The 12439-nt window shown below is 37.9% G+C and overlaps 1 protein-coding gene across 1 annotated transcript in view; it reads left to right on the top strand.

Moving 5' to 3' along the window:
• Positions 1–10807, top strand: part of LOC148016016 (D-lactate dehydrogenase [cytochrome], mitochondrial-like) — a 63974-nt gene extending 53167 nt beyond the window's left edge. The window contains exon 19 of the mRNA XM_087664366.1: positions 10582–10807. Within this exon, the coding sequence (XP_087520492.1) occupies positions 10582–10639 (58 nt within the window). The 3' untranslated portion in view covers positions 10640–10807. The remainder of the gene's footprint in view (positions 1–10581) is intronic.
• Positions 10808–12439: the final 1632 nt, after the last annotated feature.

The following is a 12439-nucleotide window of genomic DNA, read 5'->3' as shown; positions in this document are numbered from 1 at the left end:
CACCATGTGTGGATGATACCCCATCAAGCTTTCATGCCAACTTCATTATCTGGGAGAGGCAAGAAATGACTAGGAGCCCCTTCGACCTCAACTTCCAATTCCCCACCACCTTGCATAGAGTGTTACCTATCAAGGTGGTGGAGGAGGTGATTTACATCAGAAGTAGGCTTGACAAAGATGGTTGGAGGAGAGAGAGGGGAACCCCACATTATGGGCCACAGAAGATGCCAAATTTTGGCAAAATAAAGTTTTTGAAGTACCACGGTCTATGGCCGGCTATGAATGCCAACCTACATGGAGAATAAGGGTGTGCGACACCAACCTGGACACTTGGATGGCCTTTTGCAACACTTAGGCCTTTGAGCGAAACAACCTCACCTTTATGCCTTACCCTCGAAGGGTGGGAGTGGATTTTGACTCCAGTGTCCACGGTTGTTATGACTTCCTTGTAATCTATAATCCTCATTGTACTACATATGAAGATGCCATTGTCTTCACGTCAGAAAATTTGTATGATACTCTAATCCAATTCACTAACCGATTCTCTTCATGCCTTGACCTTGCCTTTATTACTACCTTAGATTGCTTAGGATACTCCTTAGACAAGACCCCACCCCATAGGAGTGCGGCCTCCTTCTGCTCCATTTTGATCCTAACGCTATAGATAGTTGCTTGATGGCTCGACTAATTATGCGAGCCACTCTATTGCCTTCATTTTACTTGGCTCTACTAGAGGACATGAATGATAGTTGCTTCACCTGTTGCAATCATCCATTCCTCTCCACCACCACCCTTCAAGTCCACCTAAACCTCAAGGGGTATCTCCAAAGCTGTTGATTCCTTAATAAATCTATTAAGCCCCCTTCTCCACCTCACTCCGATGACGAAGATTAAACTTCTGTCACGACTATGTAACTTTATTATATATATATATATATATATATATATATATATATATATATATATATATATATATATATATATATATATATATAAGAAAAGGAAGAGAAAATGAAAAAGATCTCACATGTCGCCACCGCAAGTTGCACTCCACCACAGCTGATGCACCTAGGGGTCCTCAAGTTAGGTGTGTTCAATGGCCCCGGTCGGCCGGCTCCATTCCTAACCCCCTAGCCTCATTTTGATCCCCCACTTCCCGCTTAGGGCACATCAAGGGCAGGACACACCTAGGGATGTAACACTCGCTTGTGGTTAGACCTGTCACCCTAAGCTCCATCCCACTAGCATGCGCACCATGCACCACACGACACTAGCACACACCCACACGTAAGGCACCTTTCTTTTCTTTCAAGGTACAACTAAAGGCCCCACCACCAGCTTCAACGACCCCATCATCCATGCAATGCCCTCCCCATCCTACGCCATGTGCCATCAGGCAAAGCATAACCAACCAAGGGGTGGATGCAACAGTCTCAATCAGAAAGTGAATGAAGGAGCTCATGGGGAACAACGCATGCGAACTTAGTCACAAAGAGTCAAACAATGGATTTATCTAGCATCATTTTCAGTTTCAAAGATAGACCCGCCCCTCAACCTCCCTCCAACACCAAGGATTATATCCAACGCAAGGGCCTTTCAGTTCCATAAATCCCTCCAACATGTCCATAAATCCCTCAAACGCTAGGGATCATCTCCAACTCAAGGGCCTTCCAGTTCCATAAATCCCTCCAACACACCTCCCAACACGGCTTATACACAAACTCAAAAAGCCACTTGGCTACTCTAGCAGCACAGTCTGACTCGCTACTCAACAAGTGCCATGGGACTGGCACTCAACTAGGAGGGGGGTAATGTTAACCCTCAAATGAGTAAGGTGAAAAATCCAAAAAATCTAAAGCAGAAGACAAAGCCAAGGCAAAAGCGGAATGGAGAATGAAGACACACCAAGAAAAGTTGGGAAACGCAAGAAGCGTTAAAAAGTCCTAAATCAAGGAGAGGCACTCAAGAAAAAGAGCAAGTCAATAATTTTGTAAAAGAGTGCAAGGCGCACCATGATTTATGTTAAGAGCGACATGCTCTGACTTGTGCAAATTGTAAATGCAGATGGGCATTAGGAAGGGAGCTAGGAAGATAGGAGAACAATAGAAAAAAGAGCCTAGGCTATGGCCGGCCATGTAAAAAGGGGATGACTGCCCAAATGGGATTTAGGGCTTTGTATATACAATTCAAAAGATGAATGAGAGCTCATTCTTTGGTGTGTGGCAAAGTGGACTCTTCTCTCCTTCTCTTCTCTTTGCTTGCTTGTGTGTACTTGAGGGAGGGAGTGTGAGGGAGTGAGTGTGTGAGGGTGAGGGACCGTGGTGATGAAGCTCTCCATCATCTCCTCTCTTCTTCTTCTCTTCTCTTCCCTTCTCTTCTCTTGTCTCATGTGCGGCTATGGAGGATGGAGCTTGGAGGTGGAGGTTTGAGGATGCTTGAGCTTGCATCAAGAATCATGGAGCTCTCGGGGAGTGCTTGAGAGAGGAAGCAACTCAATCGGGTGCATCAAGGTAAGCTCACTACACTTGTAGAGAGGGATAGCACGTCGGCTATGTGAGAGGTAGCCATTAGTACTCGCTTGAAACGCTTGAACAATAAGCGGTCTGTGGGTCTTGGCGGTAGAGCTTGTGCTCACCTCTACACTATTTATTTCATAGTTCTATTGCTCTTCCTTTCCCTCTTCTTTTTAATCAACCTCATGGTCCATATCAAGCAAACGATGTGATAACATTCACCACCAGGCCAAGCATTCTCTATGCACCATTTCTAGGCAATGCCATATCCAAATTCTCTTGATCCATGGACTCCAACACCACTTTCTCGTCTCGTATTATATCCCCTCATTAATCCAAAGGTTAGAAGACTCTCCCTCAATCAACCTTGGAGACTTCAAAAAGAACTTGCAAACATAAAGACTATTATGAAGATAAACAAGCAAGCTAGGAAGAGGAGGGTGGCAACAACAATGATCAGGAGCATCTGGATGATAACAATACTTCTACCAAGGAGGAAGGTGATGATAGTGGTGAGGAGAGCAATGATGGTGGCGAGGGCAAAGATTGTGGTGAAGGTGGAGATTTGAATGAAGGGGACAAGGGCATTGGTAGGCCCGATATAAGGATAGTTAGGCTTGAGTCCAATACAACTATCATTGAAGGACACTCACTGTGTGGCAAGGGGCCCATGCAATGCTCCAAGCTACCTACCAAGTGGCACAAAGCACTTTCTCCTTATGCTTCTCAACTAGCCCTTGCCCTTGTCCACAATGAAACCTTGATTAGCATCCCTAACCTCCACCTAAACCTTAGCCTCTCAACAAATGCAGGACCAATGAGTATGAAAAGATCAAACCACATGGTTTTAGAGGTAAATGATAAAGAGGAGAAAGAATTATAATTTAGAACCCCTTAGGGAAATATCCAAGTACTAGAAGAGTACATAACTATTGATGAGAAAAGCACCCTTCACTCCTTTAGTGAAGGAAATTCTTTTGTCTTATAGAGACTAATTTTGCATATAAGGAGTAGCGCTAAAGGCTATTCCATGGTTGGTATAGCTCCCTCCACACCATAGGATCTAGAGCTTTTTGCCTTGACTTCTCCTCTAGCAAAGGATTTGGATCAGGAGCATCTTTAAGAAATTCTTCACTTAGCCTTCAACACTTGTTGTTATAGGTGGGGGATCCTCACCTTTATTTAGTAACAGGATAAATCTAGCTATCTACGGCAAGTAGTGCATGCCAAGCGTCTTGTATCCTTATACTCTAGCTTCTCGAAGGGCGATCCTCTTGAAGAAGGTGAGTGTGAGATTATCACAAGAACAACTTTGTCGTTTATGAAAGGCTCAATCATTTTGGATGTATGTAAGGAGGGCGCATGGCATCCAATCCTCTTTGAACCCTAAAAGACCATGCTATATTGCTGAAGGTGGTCATTCATGTACTATAGATGAAACTTCAAGTCGGGAACATGCCACAAGATGGTGTCATTGTAATTGGTATTGGAAGAACAGACTTACTATTACATATTTGATTTTTGTGTGAACTCTATGCCTTGGAGAAGTGGATGAAAGCTAGCAAAGAAGATTTCATTGAGGTAGGGGGTATGAGGCAAAATCTGAGAGGTGTTTGAGAGAGGAGAAGTGGTTGGAAAGTCAAAAAGTGAAAATGAGAGGTGCTTATGGGTTTAATACCATTTTAATTTTTTTACATAATTTTTTAATTTTTTTTAAAAAGTAAATAAATCAAAGTACACAATGTTACAAATAAAAATTCTCAAACTATTCATCATGAATTTTTGATACATCATCTATCTTTACACAAATTATGACTTGTTGCAAAGCATTTGATATTATATAATTCTTATCCATTCTTTTAAACCCCATCTAAAAAATGAAAAAAAGGTTTTAAGTTCTAAGACATGAGACAAGCCTTTGATCTTCACATTCATTTACTAGATGGAACAATTGAGTCAATCATACAATGGACTCCAAGGGATCCATTGGCAAGTCTTCTTCATCCATCCTTAGTAAAATAGAAGCGTGTGTATGATGATGAACATGCAATTGTGTAAACAAAAGATAACACTAATAACCACCACTTTGCATGAAAATAAGTCAGTTTGTGCACCCCACCCACCTCATCCCATCCTTCTTCAAAGTTATAAATGAAGAAGTTCTCACTTATATCCTTACTAATGTGCATAGAGAGACAATGATGTGTATCAATGGTTTTGAAGCTATAAGTAACATGTATTGGCACAAACCATGAAAGGCCCATAGATCTTGAAGCTTTTCCAATTTTCATCAAACTATGAATGCCATGTATGATCTTCAACTTCAATATATGAAGTGGCCAGTCATTTGTAATGGGCCATTCCATAGAATTGAGAGATGGACAATGAAGTAATTTAAATACAAACTAATCAATGGAGACACTATGTACATGTATTTATAAAATAAAATCTTGTGATCTAGAAGATATTATGATGAATTTTTTATCATCATTATCTCACCCATGTCCACATGTAGAGCTTTGTATGTCCTAGTCAAGCTTCTCAAAGACTGATCCTTGATAAGATTCAAAGGGAGAATGTTTGATAGGAGCGAAGAATGGAAACCTCAACAACAAATGAAACACTAAGAACATGAAAGTGGTGACTTACATTTTGAGGGGAAGATATGTTGAGTAGTCCGAGGAGGTAGTTTCAAGTCCTTTGCATCATATACATGTTGAACTAACACAACAAGACCACCATCTTGAGCCTTGTGAAACCTAAGACATCTACCCTTCCAATGATTCTATAATGAATCATGATAACTCAATGAGACCCAACTGCTAAAGATTGTATGTAAACCCATGAATCCTTCTCAAACATTGCTCCTTCCCATTTACCATGCTCGTCTTTTGTATTGTGTACACAGATAGTAAATGTCAAATTATGAGGTCATCTTTGTTGCATCTAGATGCCATTGGAATGGATTTAACAAGAATGCTACTTAGGAGGAGATGAATGCCACTATGGAGCAAGTAATAAGACTTTAGAATAAGGGTAGAAATGGAGAGAGAAGAAAAGAAGAAGAAAGGGGTTGTGTAAAATATATTAGTGACTGTGTGGCTATGGCTATGTGAGCATAGAAGAAGGAATTAGATGATAAGATATGTGTGGTGCAGAGATAAGATAATGACAACTCGAAGCATTTCTTATCAAAATATACAAAAAATGGGTGGGGGTGGGAGTGGGGGAGGAGGGAAAAAGTTTTAAAATTTGGATTCTCTTTTTTAACAACTAGTGGGACCCACCGGGACGACATAGTGGTGGTAAAAGTTTGGGAGGTGGGGGAAGGGGTTTAAGGGGACATAATAGAGGGATAAACTTATAAAGTGATAGGCCCGAGGGATAAAAGAAATATGGAAAAATATGCACACAATCCCCTCTCCTATTGGTTTACCTCAACTTTTTTACAATTAGGAAAGTCATTAACTCCTAACCTAAAGGGCCCTTTTTAAGTCCATATTTTCGATGGTGTGCAAATTGTCATTAATACTTTTGTGAAGAAAACTCGAGTAACTATTCATTATCCTTAATATTTCATGCACTTTATATCAATTTAAATAATTAACCATGATTTCAAGAAAGTCTATGCATCTAGGATTTTTATTTGGATATATGTATGAAAGTTCAATTTATCAAACTCCTTATCCATCCCTCTAATAATTTCTTGCAAAGACTAAATCCATCTTACTAAACACTATGCCAACTAAGAATTCAAATTCTCATTCAAGGATATGTAACATTTATATTATCTAGACACACATTAATTCCACTTATGCATACTATATTCTCATTTGCAATGCTCTACCATCCATAAAATTAATCATTGTCTTAAGGTAAAGTCTATGCATGGAGTCAAGTCCCAATCCACCATCCTATTGCTAATACTTGTAAATTTTTTTTACCATTATGCGTGCTCTTTTCATCCATGACTGCTTAATATTATTCAAGAAAATGAATATTTTTCAATCTCTTATGTTTTTATTATTAGTCCACTATGGATATATCTAATCCTCTCATGGATACACAATTCTTAGAGAAATTAACTAGATGAAAAAAACAACTTTGATAAGATGCAAAATTTATCCTTATTAATCACTAGTTTTTCAAATTATTGATAATTTTCTACAATGCTTCCTTGCCTCCTTAAAAGTTAAATTCCCTCTCCTCTCCCTCTTCCCCTCTTTTCTTTCATAAGAAAAAATTAAAGTTAAAATATTATCACTAAATCATTTAATTTTTTTTTCTAAAACTAACAAAAATAAAAATCTCTCTTTAGGTAATAAAATAAAAAGAGCTATCGACTTATCTTGCTAACAGCTACGAAGAAAGTCACTTGACTAATGAGGTTTACCATCCATAAAATGCATTTGTTGCGAAAGTATCCATCCACTTTCATATGTATGTGGAATAGTCTTTAGTTTTCTAAAATAGGGCATGCTAAAAGTGTGTAACGTGTCTACCTATCGGCTGTCCAAGCATGTTTTAGTGGTCCATTGAGGAACAGATCTAAGCATTGTCGCCTAGCACTCCCATGGAATGTTCCGGAGTTTGTCACCTAGGGTTTTCCGAGTCCGCCTTGCAATGAAACGTTCGCAGCTAAACCCACTAAGATCGACTTGAAATCTGGGTTCTAGGGGCCAAGGTCTCCTGATAGTATTCTAGCGTCGATCTTTGGACATTCTACTTTACGTAGAGATACCCAATCCGAAGCAGATTCATGTCGCACTTGGTTCAAGGAGAATGGCAAACGAGAGGGATGTGCCGCTCAACCTCTCTGTCTGTGGGGTATAGTCCCATTCTGATCCCCTAAAATGGCATGAATCGAGTTCTAACCTAGCAATGCCTAAATTTGAACGACAGTAAAACCTTGTAAGAAGCCTCCCAGTTCTCTGGGATCACCCTACCATAGGACAGATAGCTTTAGTTTTCTAATTAGGTCCTATCACATTTATATGTGACATTCAAAAATAGTTTTTCTTAATTAGGCCTTTAAAAAACAAGGTTCGTTTGCATAATTTATGGCACAGACATGAAAACAGAGCAAGCAAATCTTTGACAAGATAAGTTCCTTAACTTATCTTGAAGTTAATCTTTGTCTCTTGCCCATATAGGAGAAATTATGTATCCCTTCTGTCCAACAAAAGTACCCGGTCTAAATCACATGGCATCATAATTTCCATCCATTATCTAGAATAGAATCCTCTAATGCCCTAGTCGTTGGGCTCATGGCAATCTATAACTCTGTCCCGGACTAGGCAAGGGGTGTCTAGAGCTCCACTGACCCCAAGCGACCTAGAAGTGAGACACAACTTCCGTGGTTGGCCTTTTCACCACTCGACCTTTGGCCCGTAAATCGAGAAATCCCCTCTCGGGGTAATCCACAGTGCAATCTTGGAGATGATCCATCCTGCAAAATGTCATTCCTTAATTAATCCAATTAAGAATCAAGCACTGCCAAGGCAATCAACCCTAATATCATTTTGCAAGAAAACATTTCTTTATTCCCATGGCAACTCGTCATCATAGACCCCTTCCATGCATTTACCATCAAGCACAAGCATTTGGAATAATCATTCAAATCACATCATAACAATCAATTTAATGCGAAAAACATTTAAGACAATGTTAGATCAATCAACAAAACAATGATATCATTTTCCAACATTGCAAGAATGGTCGTGATAACCTTTCCATCGCGTACCCACTCTCCCCCTTGGGATCAAAGAGCGATACTATGTAGAATTTTAATTGACTTTATCTTCCTTTCCCCTAAAGAATGTGAGACAAATTTGTAACGATGCAAGGCTATTTTCTAATGCAAAGTAATCCCTCAATTATCGTGCGAGCTGTGCTCAACTCATGGTTTGGCAGCACAAGACAACTCTTTAACCATTACTCAATGTGAAACCTTCATAGGATGGATGCAAGACATTAATGCAAGGTCAATTTGAGTACCATCAATGCATGTTTCATATAATCTTTCCCATGCATGTATCGACTATGTGCATAACCCTTAAGTACCCTTTATATTCTTTATGCCAGCTATGACTTCGTTGCGTAGCACTAGGATGCAAAATATTTGAGTACATGGATTTGTGCGAACCTCAATCTGCCATATGTATAAATCTATGCAAGATCATCTATGGTTGCGAAAATAATTAACCTATGGCTCCCTATGAGTTAGTTAACTATCGAAAAATAAATTCAAGCTACTTGTTGAAATGAAATCATGTGCATGCCTATGCCTCAATGGATAGCGGAGATGGTAATTAGTACTTGGATATTCGGATATGAATTGTCCATACCCGACGTTGTATTCGTATATTCGCAGGAACGCCTTGACCAGTGGCTCCATTGTTGGACACAGGATTACTGATTATGCGTGTCTCCCTTTGTTTTGGAGCCATGCCTTCAGCTTACGAATCTCTCTCTCTTTGTGTTGTTGGAGAAATGGTGGGTCAGGGTGGGCTCCTTTCAGTTGTGATGGGGTTCAACTCACGGGAAGATAGAGTGTTAAACTCATATACAAAGTATTTTTTATGTCTAGCATATACAAAGCATGTGAAAGCTTGAAAGTATTACTATTAGTAGTGTTTCATTGTTTTACCGACTTCTTTAATAGGGTAAGAGGAGTAGTTGACACATGTGATAGCACTACCCTTAGGGGTAGACTAAAGAGAAGTGAACAAAATACATTGCAAATTAGAAGGAGAGGGATTTGAAATAGCCAATTAATCTCTTCTTAGTCCCATTCAAAGCCAACTTAGGATAACCTCAGTGACATGATCTCTTACCTTATAATACATGCAAAGGCTTTTACACTTATTTTTATTTTCATCCTTTGTTATTTTTCTATGTCTATACATTATCTATAAATTTTTTGCATAGTAGCAAAGGTAGCCTTTTCATTTATCTTTCTAACTAGCCACAAAATCTTGACTTGTAACATGTACAATGGGATTGTTCTTTTAACATTGGCATTCTTGTAGAAAAACATAAGTCAACTTCTCTAATGATAAAGCATTAGGATTTCCTTCCATAATCAAACAAAGAGTAGATGTGACACTTTAAGAATGAGGAAGACTATTGTGAACAATCTCTACAAGTGAACTATTTATTTGGTAAAATTTCATTTGTTGTAATTAACTGCTTCTTAAGATATTTGATGTTAGTAAAAAGACTATCTAGAGAGTCACCTTCATCCATTCACTCTCTAATTGCTTATGTAGGTAAGCAATATATACATCATTTCTTCCTTAATGCAATTGTGCAAGTGCATCTCAAGCATCTTTAACTATCTTATATTGAGTGAATGTGTGGGGTCATGGTATGATAAATATATAACACAATAAAGGCATGAGCCTTCACATGTCTACCATACTAGCAAATCTATAGCATCAAGGAGTGGTGGTTTTGCATAAAATACAATAGAAATGGAGCATGTAACATTCTTACTATAACCTGTTTCTATTGCACTTGTAGCTCTCATAGTGTTGAGAGTGGAAAAAGGTTGAATTTTGGATTGATTTTTATTGTTTTTGAGGTCTGAATGATTGATTTTTTATGGATTTAGAGTGATGTATGGTTGATAATGGAAGTGTTTGAGAGTGTTTTGGATTATATCGATTATGTTTTGGAAGCTCATGATGATTTTTAGTAAAAATATGAGGCTCTGTGATATTCTGATAGATTCTGTTGAGGTTCTGATTGGTTCTGATACCTTCTGTATAGCTTCTGTTTTGTTGTGATTTTTTTCTGTATGAAGTATGTATTGATGATTGATGAAGGTTGAAATCTTTTGAAAGCTTATTGAATAGTTTTTTATAGTTTGGAATGGTTTTAGTATGAGTTATGAGGATTTGATGTTCTCTGATTACCTTCTGTAGCTCTCTGTAAACCTTATGTAGAGCATATGTCTCTGTTCTGTCTCTGCTCTACTTCTGTTATGTTATGTTCTGTAGATCTTCTGTAAGTGTTCTGTAGATTGTATGTGTGACTTTGAAAAAGTTTTTTAACTTTTGGAAAGGATGAATCTAAGTTCAAAAGAGCTAAAACAAATGGAAGAAGTAACTGCTGAAGACTGAAGAGAAGACTGAAATGATAGTGGCAGTAGTGAGCCATGAAGAGACACTGTAGTGGCTCTAGTGTCTCTTCGCATCAAACATACCTCTTGGGAGGTGCATCCACGACCTAAGAATGATTATTGAGAGTCATTATTAAGTATTGTAGTGAGAAGATGATGTACTATAGAGAGAAAGAGAGAGAGAGAGCCAGAGATAGTCAATTCTATCAAAACAGTGTATCTATATATGAGAGATTGAGAGAGAAAACTATGAAGACATTGAAAATGAATACTATATGAATGATTTTCATTCAAAAATGGTGTATTCTTTTATGTTCCTTGTTCTACTGATAGATTTTATGAATAAGTTGAAGATTATGGTTGATTCTATCAAATCCATGGGAGTTATCTACTATGATATTGCATGAAGATTTGTTGTTTTCTTTGTTGTGGTTATCAAAAGAATGAAATAAAAGCTTGTTGATGTTACAAGATAGATTTTCTTGCAGTAGAATCTCATTTTCCTTGATGTTCCTCTTGGGGCTCCACATAGCTACAACAAGATACACTTCAATTTCTTACATAATGATTTACAATCGGTTCAACCAATGCCCAACATATGATATAAACCACATGGAATAGTTGGCACTATCCAACTTGTCCTCAATATTCACCACATGGAATATATCATTGTTTTCCTATAGGCCAATATACATAATATATCATTGGTGTATATATCTCCTTATTCTCAATAGCCAACATATACAATATATTACTATTGTCAACCATGGTGATTGACTGCACTTGATACGGAAGTTACTAATACAAAAAAGAATTTGTACAAACTCAACTTGTGCTATATAGCATGGCACAAAGAAGACAATAAAAGATCTTATCTCTAGAAATGAACATAGTCATAGATTTTGTGCAAAAGGAAAAAATAACTTATTGAGAACTTGGAATAGTGTAAACAAATACAAAAAGTAACTTAAATGAAAAATTTGACAATATTAAGTCCTATGAGTTTTTTTGTAATATTAGTCAACTTGTGAATGCTAATTGAATCTTGTTCTATTCATAGGAGAAAATGAAGTAGAGAATGTTGATGACTTTATCAGAGAAGCCAAGGACCATTCAGATAAGAAATGTTGGATTAGGGTTGTAGGAATGTACATACATAACTTGGAGAATAAGAAGCTTGAGACTACACAATACAAAGTATATTAAGAAGTGTTAATACACAAGATTTATAAGACTAATTTTTCCTTATAGAGTAAATGTACATATATACATCCTAGAGAGGGAAAAAAGTGCATTGATAGTCTTAAGTTTCTCACATTTTATTTAGGCCCAAGTTTCAACTTCAATTCCTTTATTCATATACTCTTGGCTCACGTAGGGTCCAACTCACCTCAGAGTCCAATTCATTTGTATCTATAATTGGTTCTTACAATACTCTATGATGTCATACACATGGCAACTCACTTTTATACTTTAGATTGGACCGTTGGCATTATTAGAGTAAGGCCCTAGTAGCTTGTCATGTGCCATCAATGAGGATACATTAACCACTCAAACTTTAGCCATTGTCTCGAGTAGTGCCCATCTATAAGTTTTCATTGCCTTAATCGATGGCATACCTATAGCGATCTTAGGGTGGATCCACTTTATTTCTTAATTATCCTTATTGAAGAATATAAATACTATGTTGAAGATGGCCCCAACTTGTCCTTTAATGTTTAAGCTTGATTACTCCAATGTTTGGGCCTTGTGATTCAGATTTACAAGAGTCATCTCTTTTTTTCTAGGATAAAGTAAAATG

Source organism: Lygodium microphyllum, chromosome 23 (genome assembly GCF_053477565.2).
Source record: "Lygodium microphyllum isolate KBCC chromosome 23, Lygodium_microphyllum_v1.1.10, whole genome shotgun sequence".
NCBI classification, from domain to species: Eukaryota; Viridiplantae; Streptophyta; class Polypodiopsida; order Schizaeales; family Lygodiaceae; genus Lygodium; species Lygodium microphyllum.
This window is presented reverse-complemented; position numbering and strand designations above follow the sequence as displayed.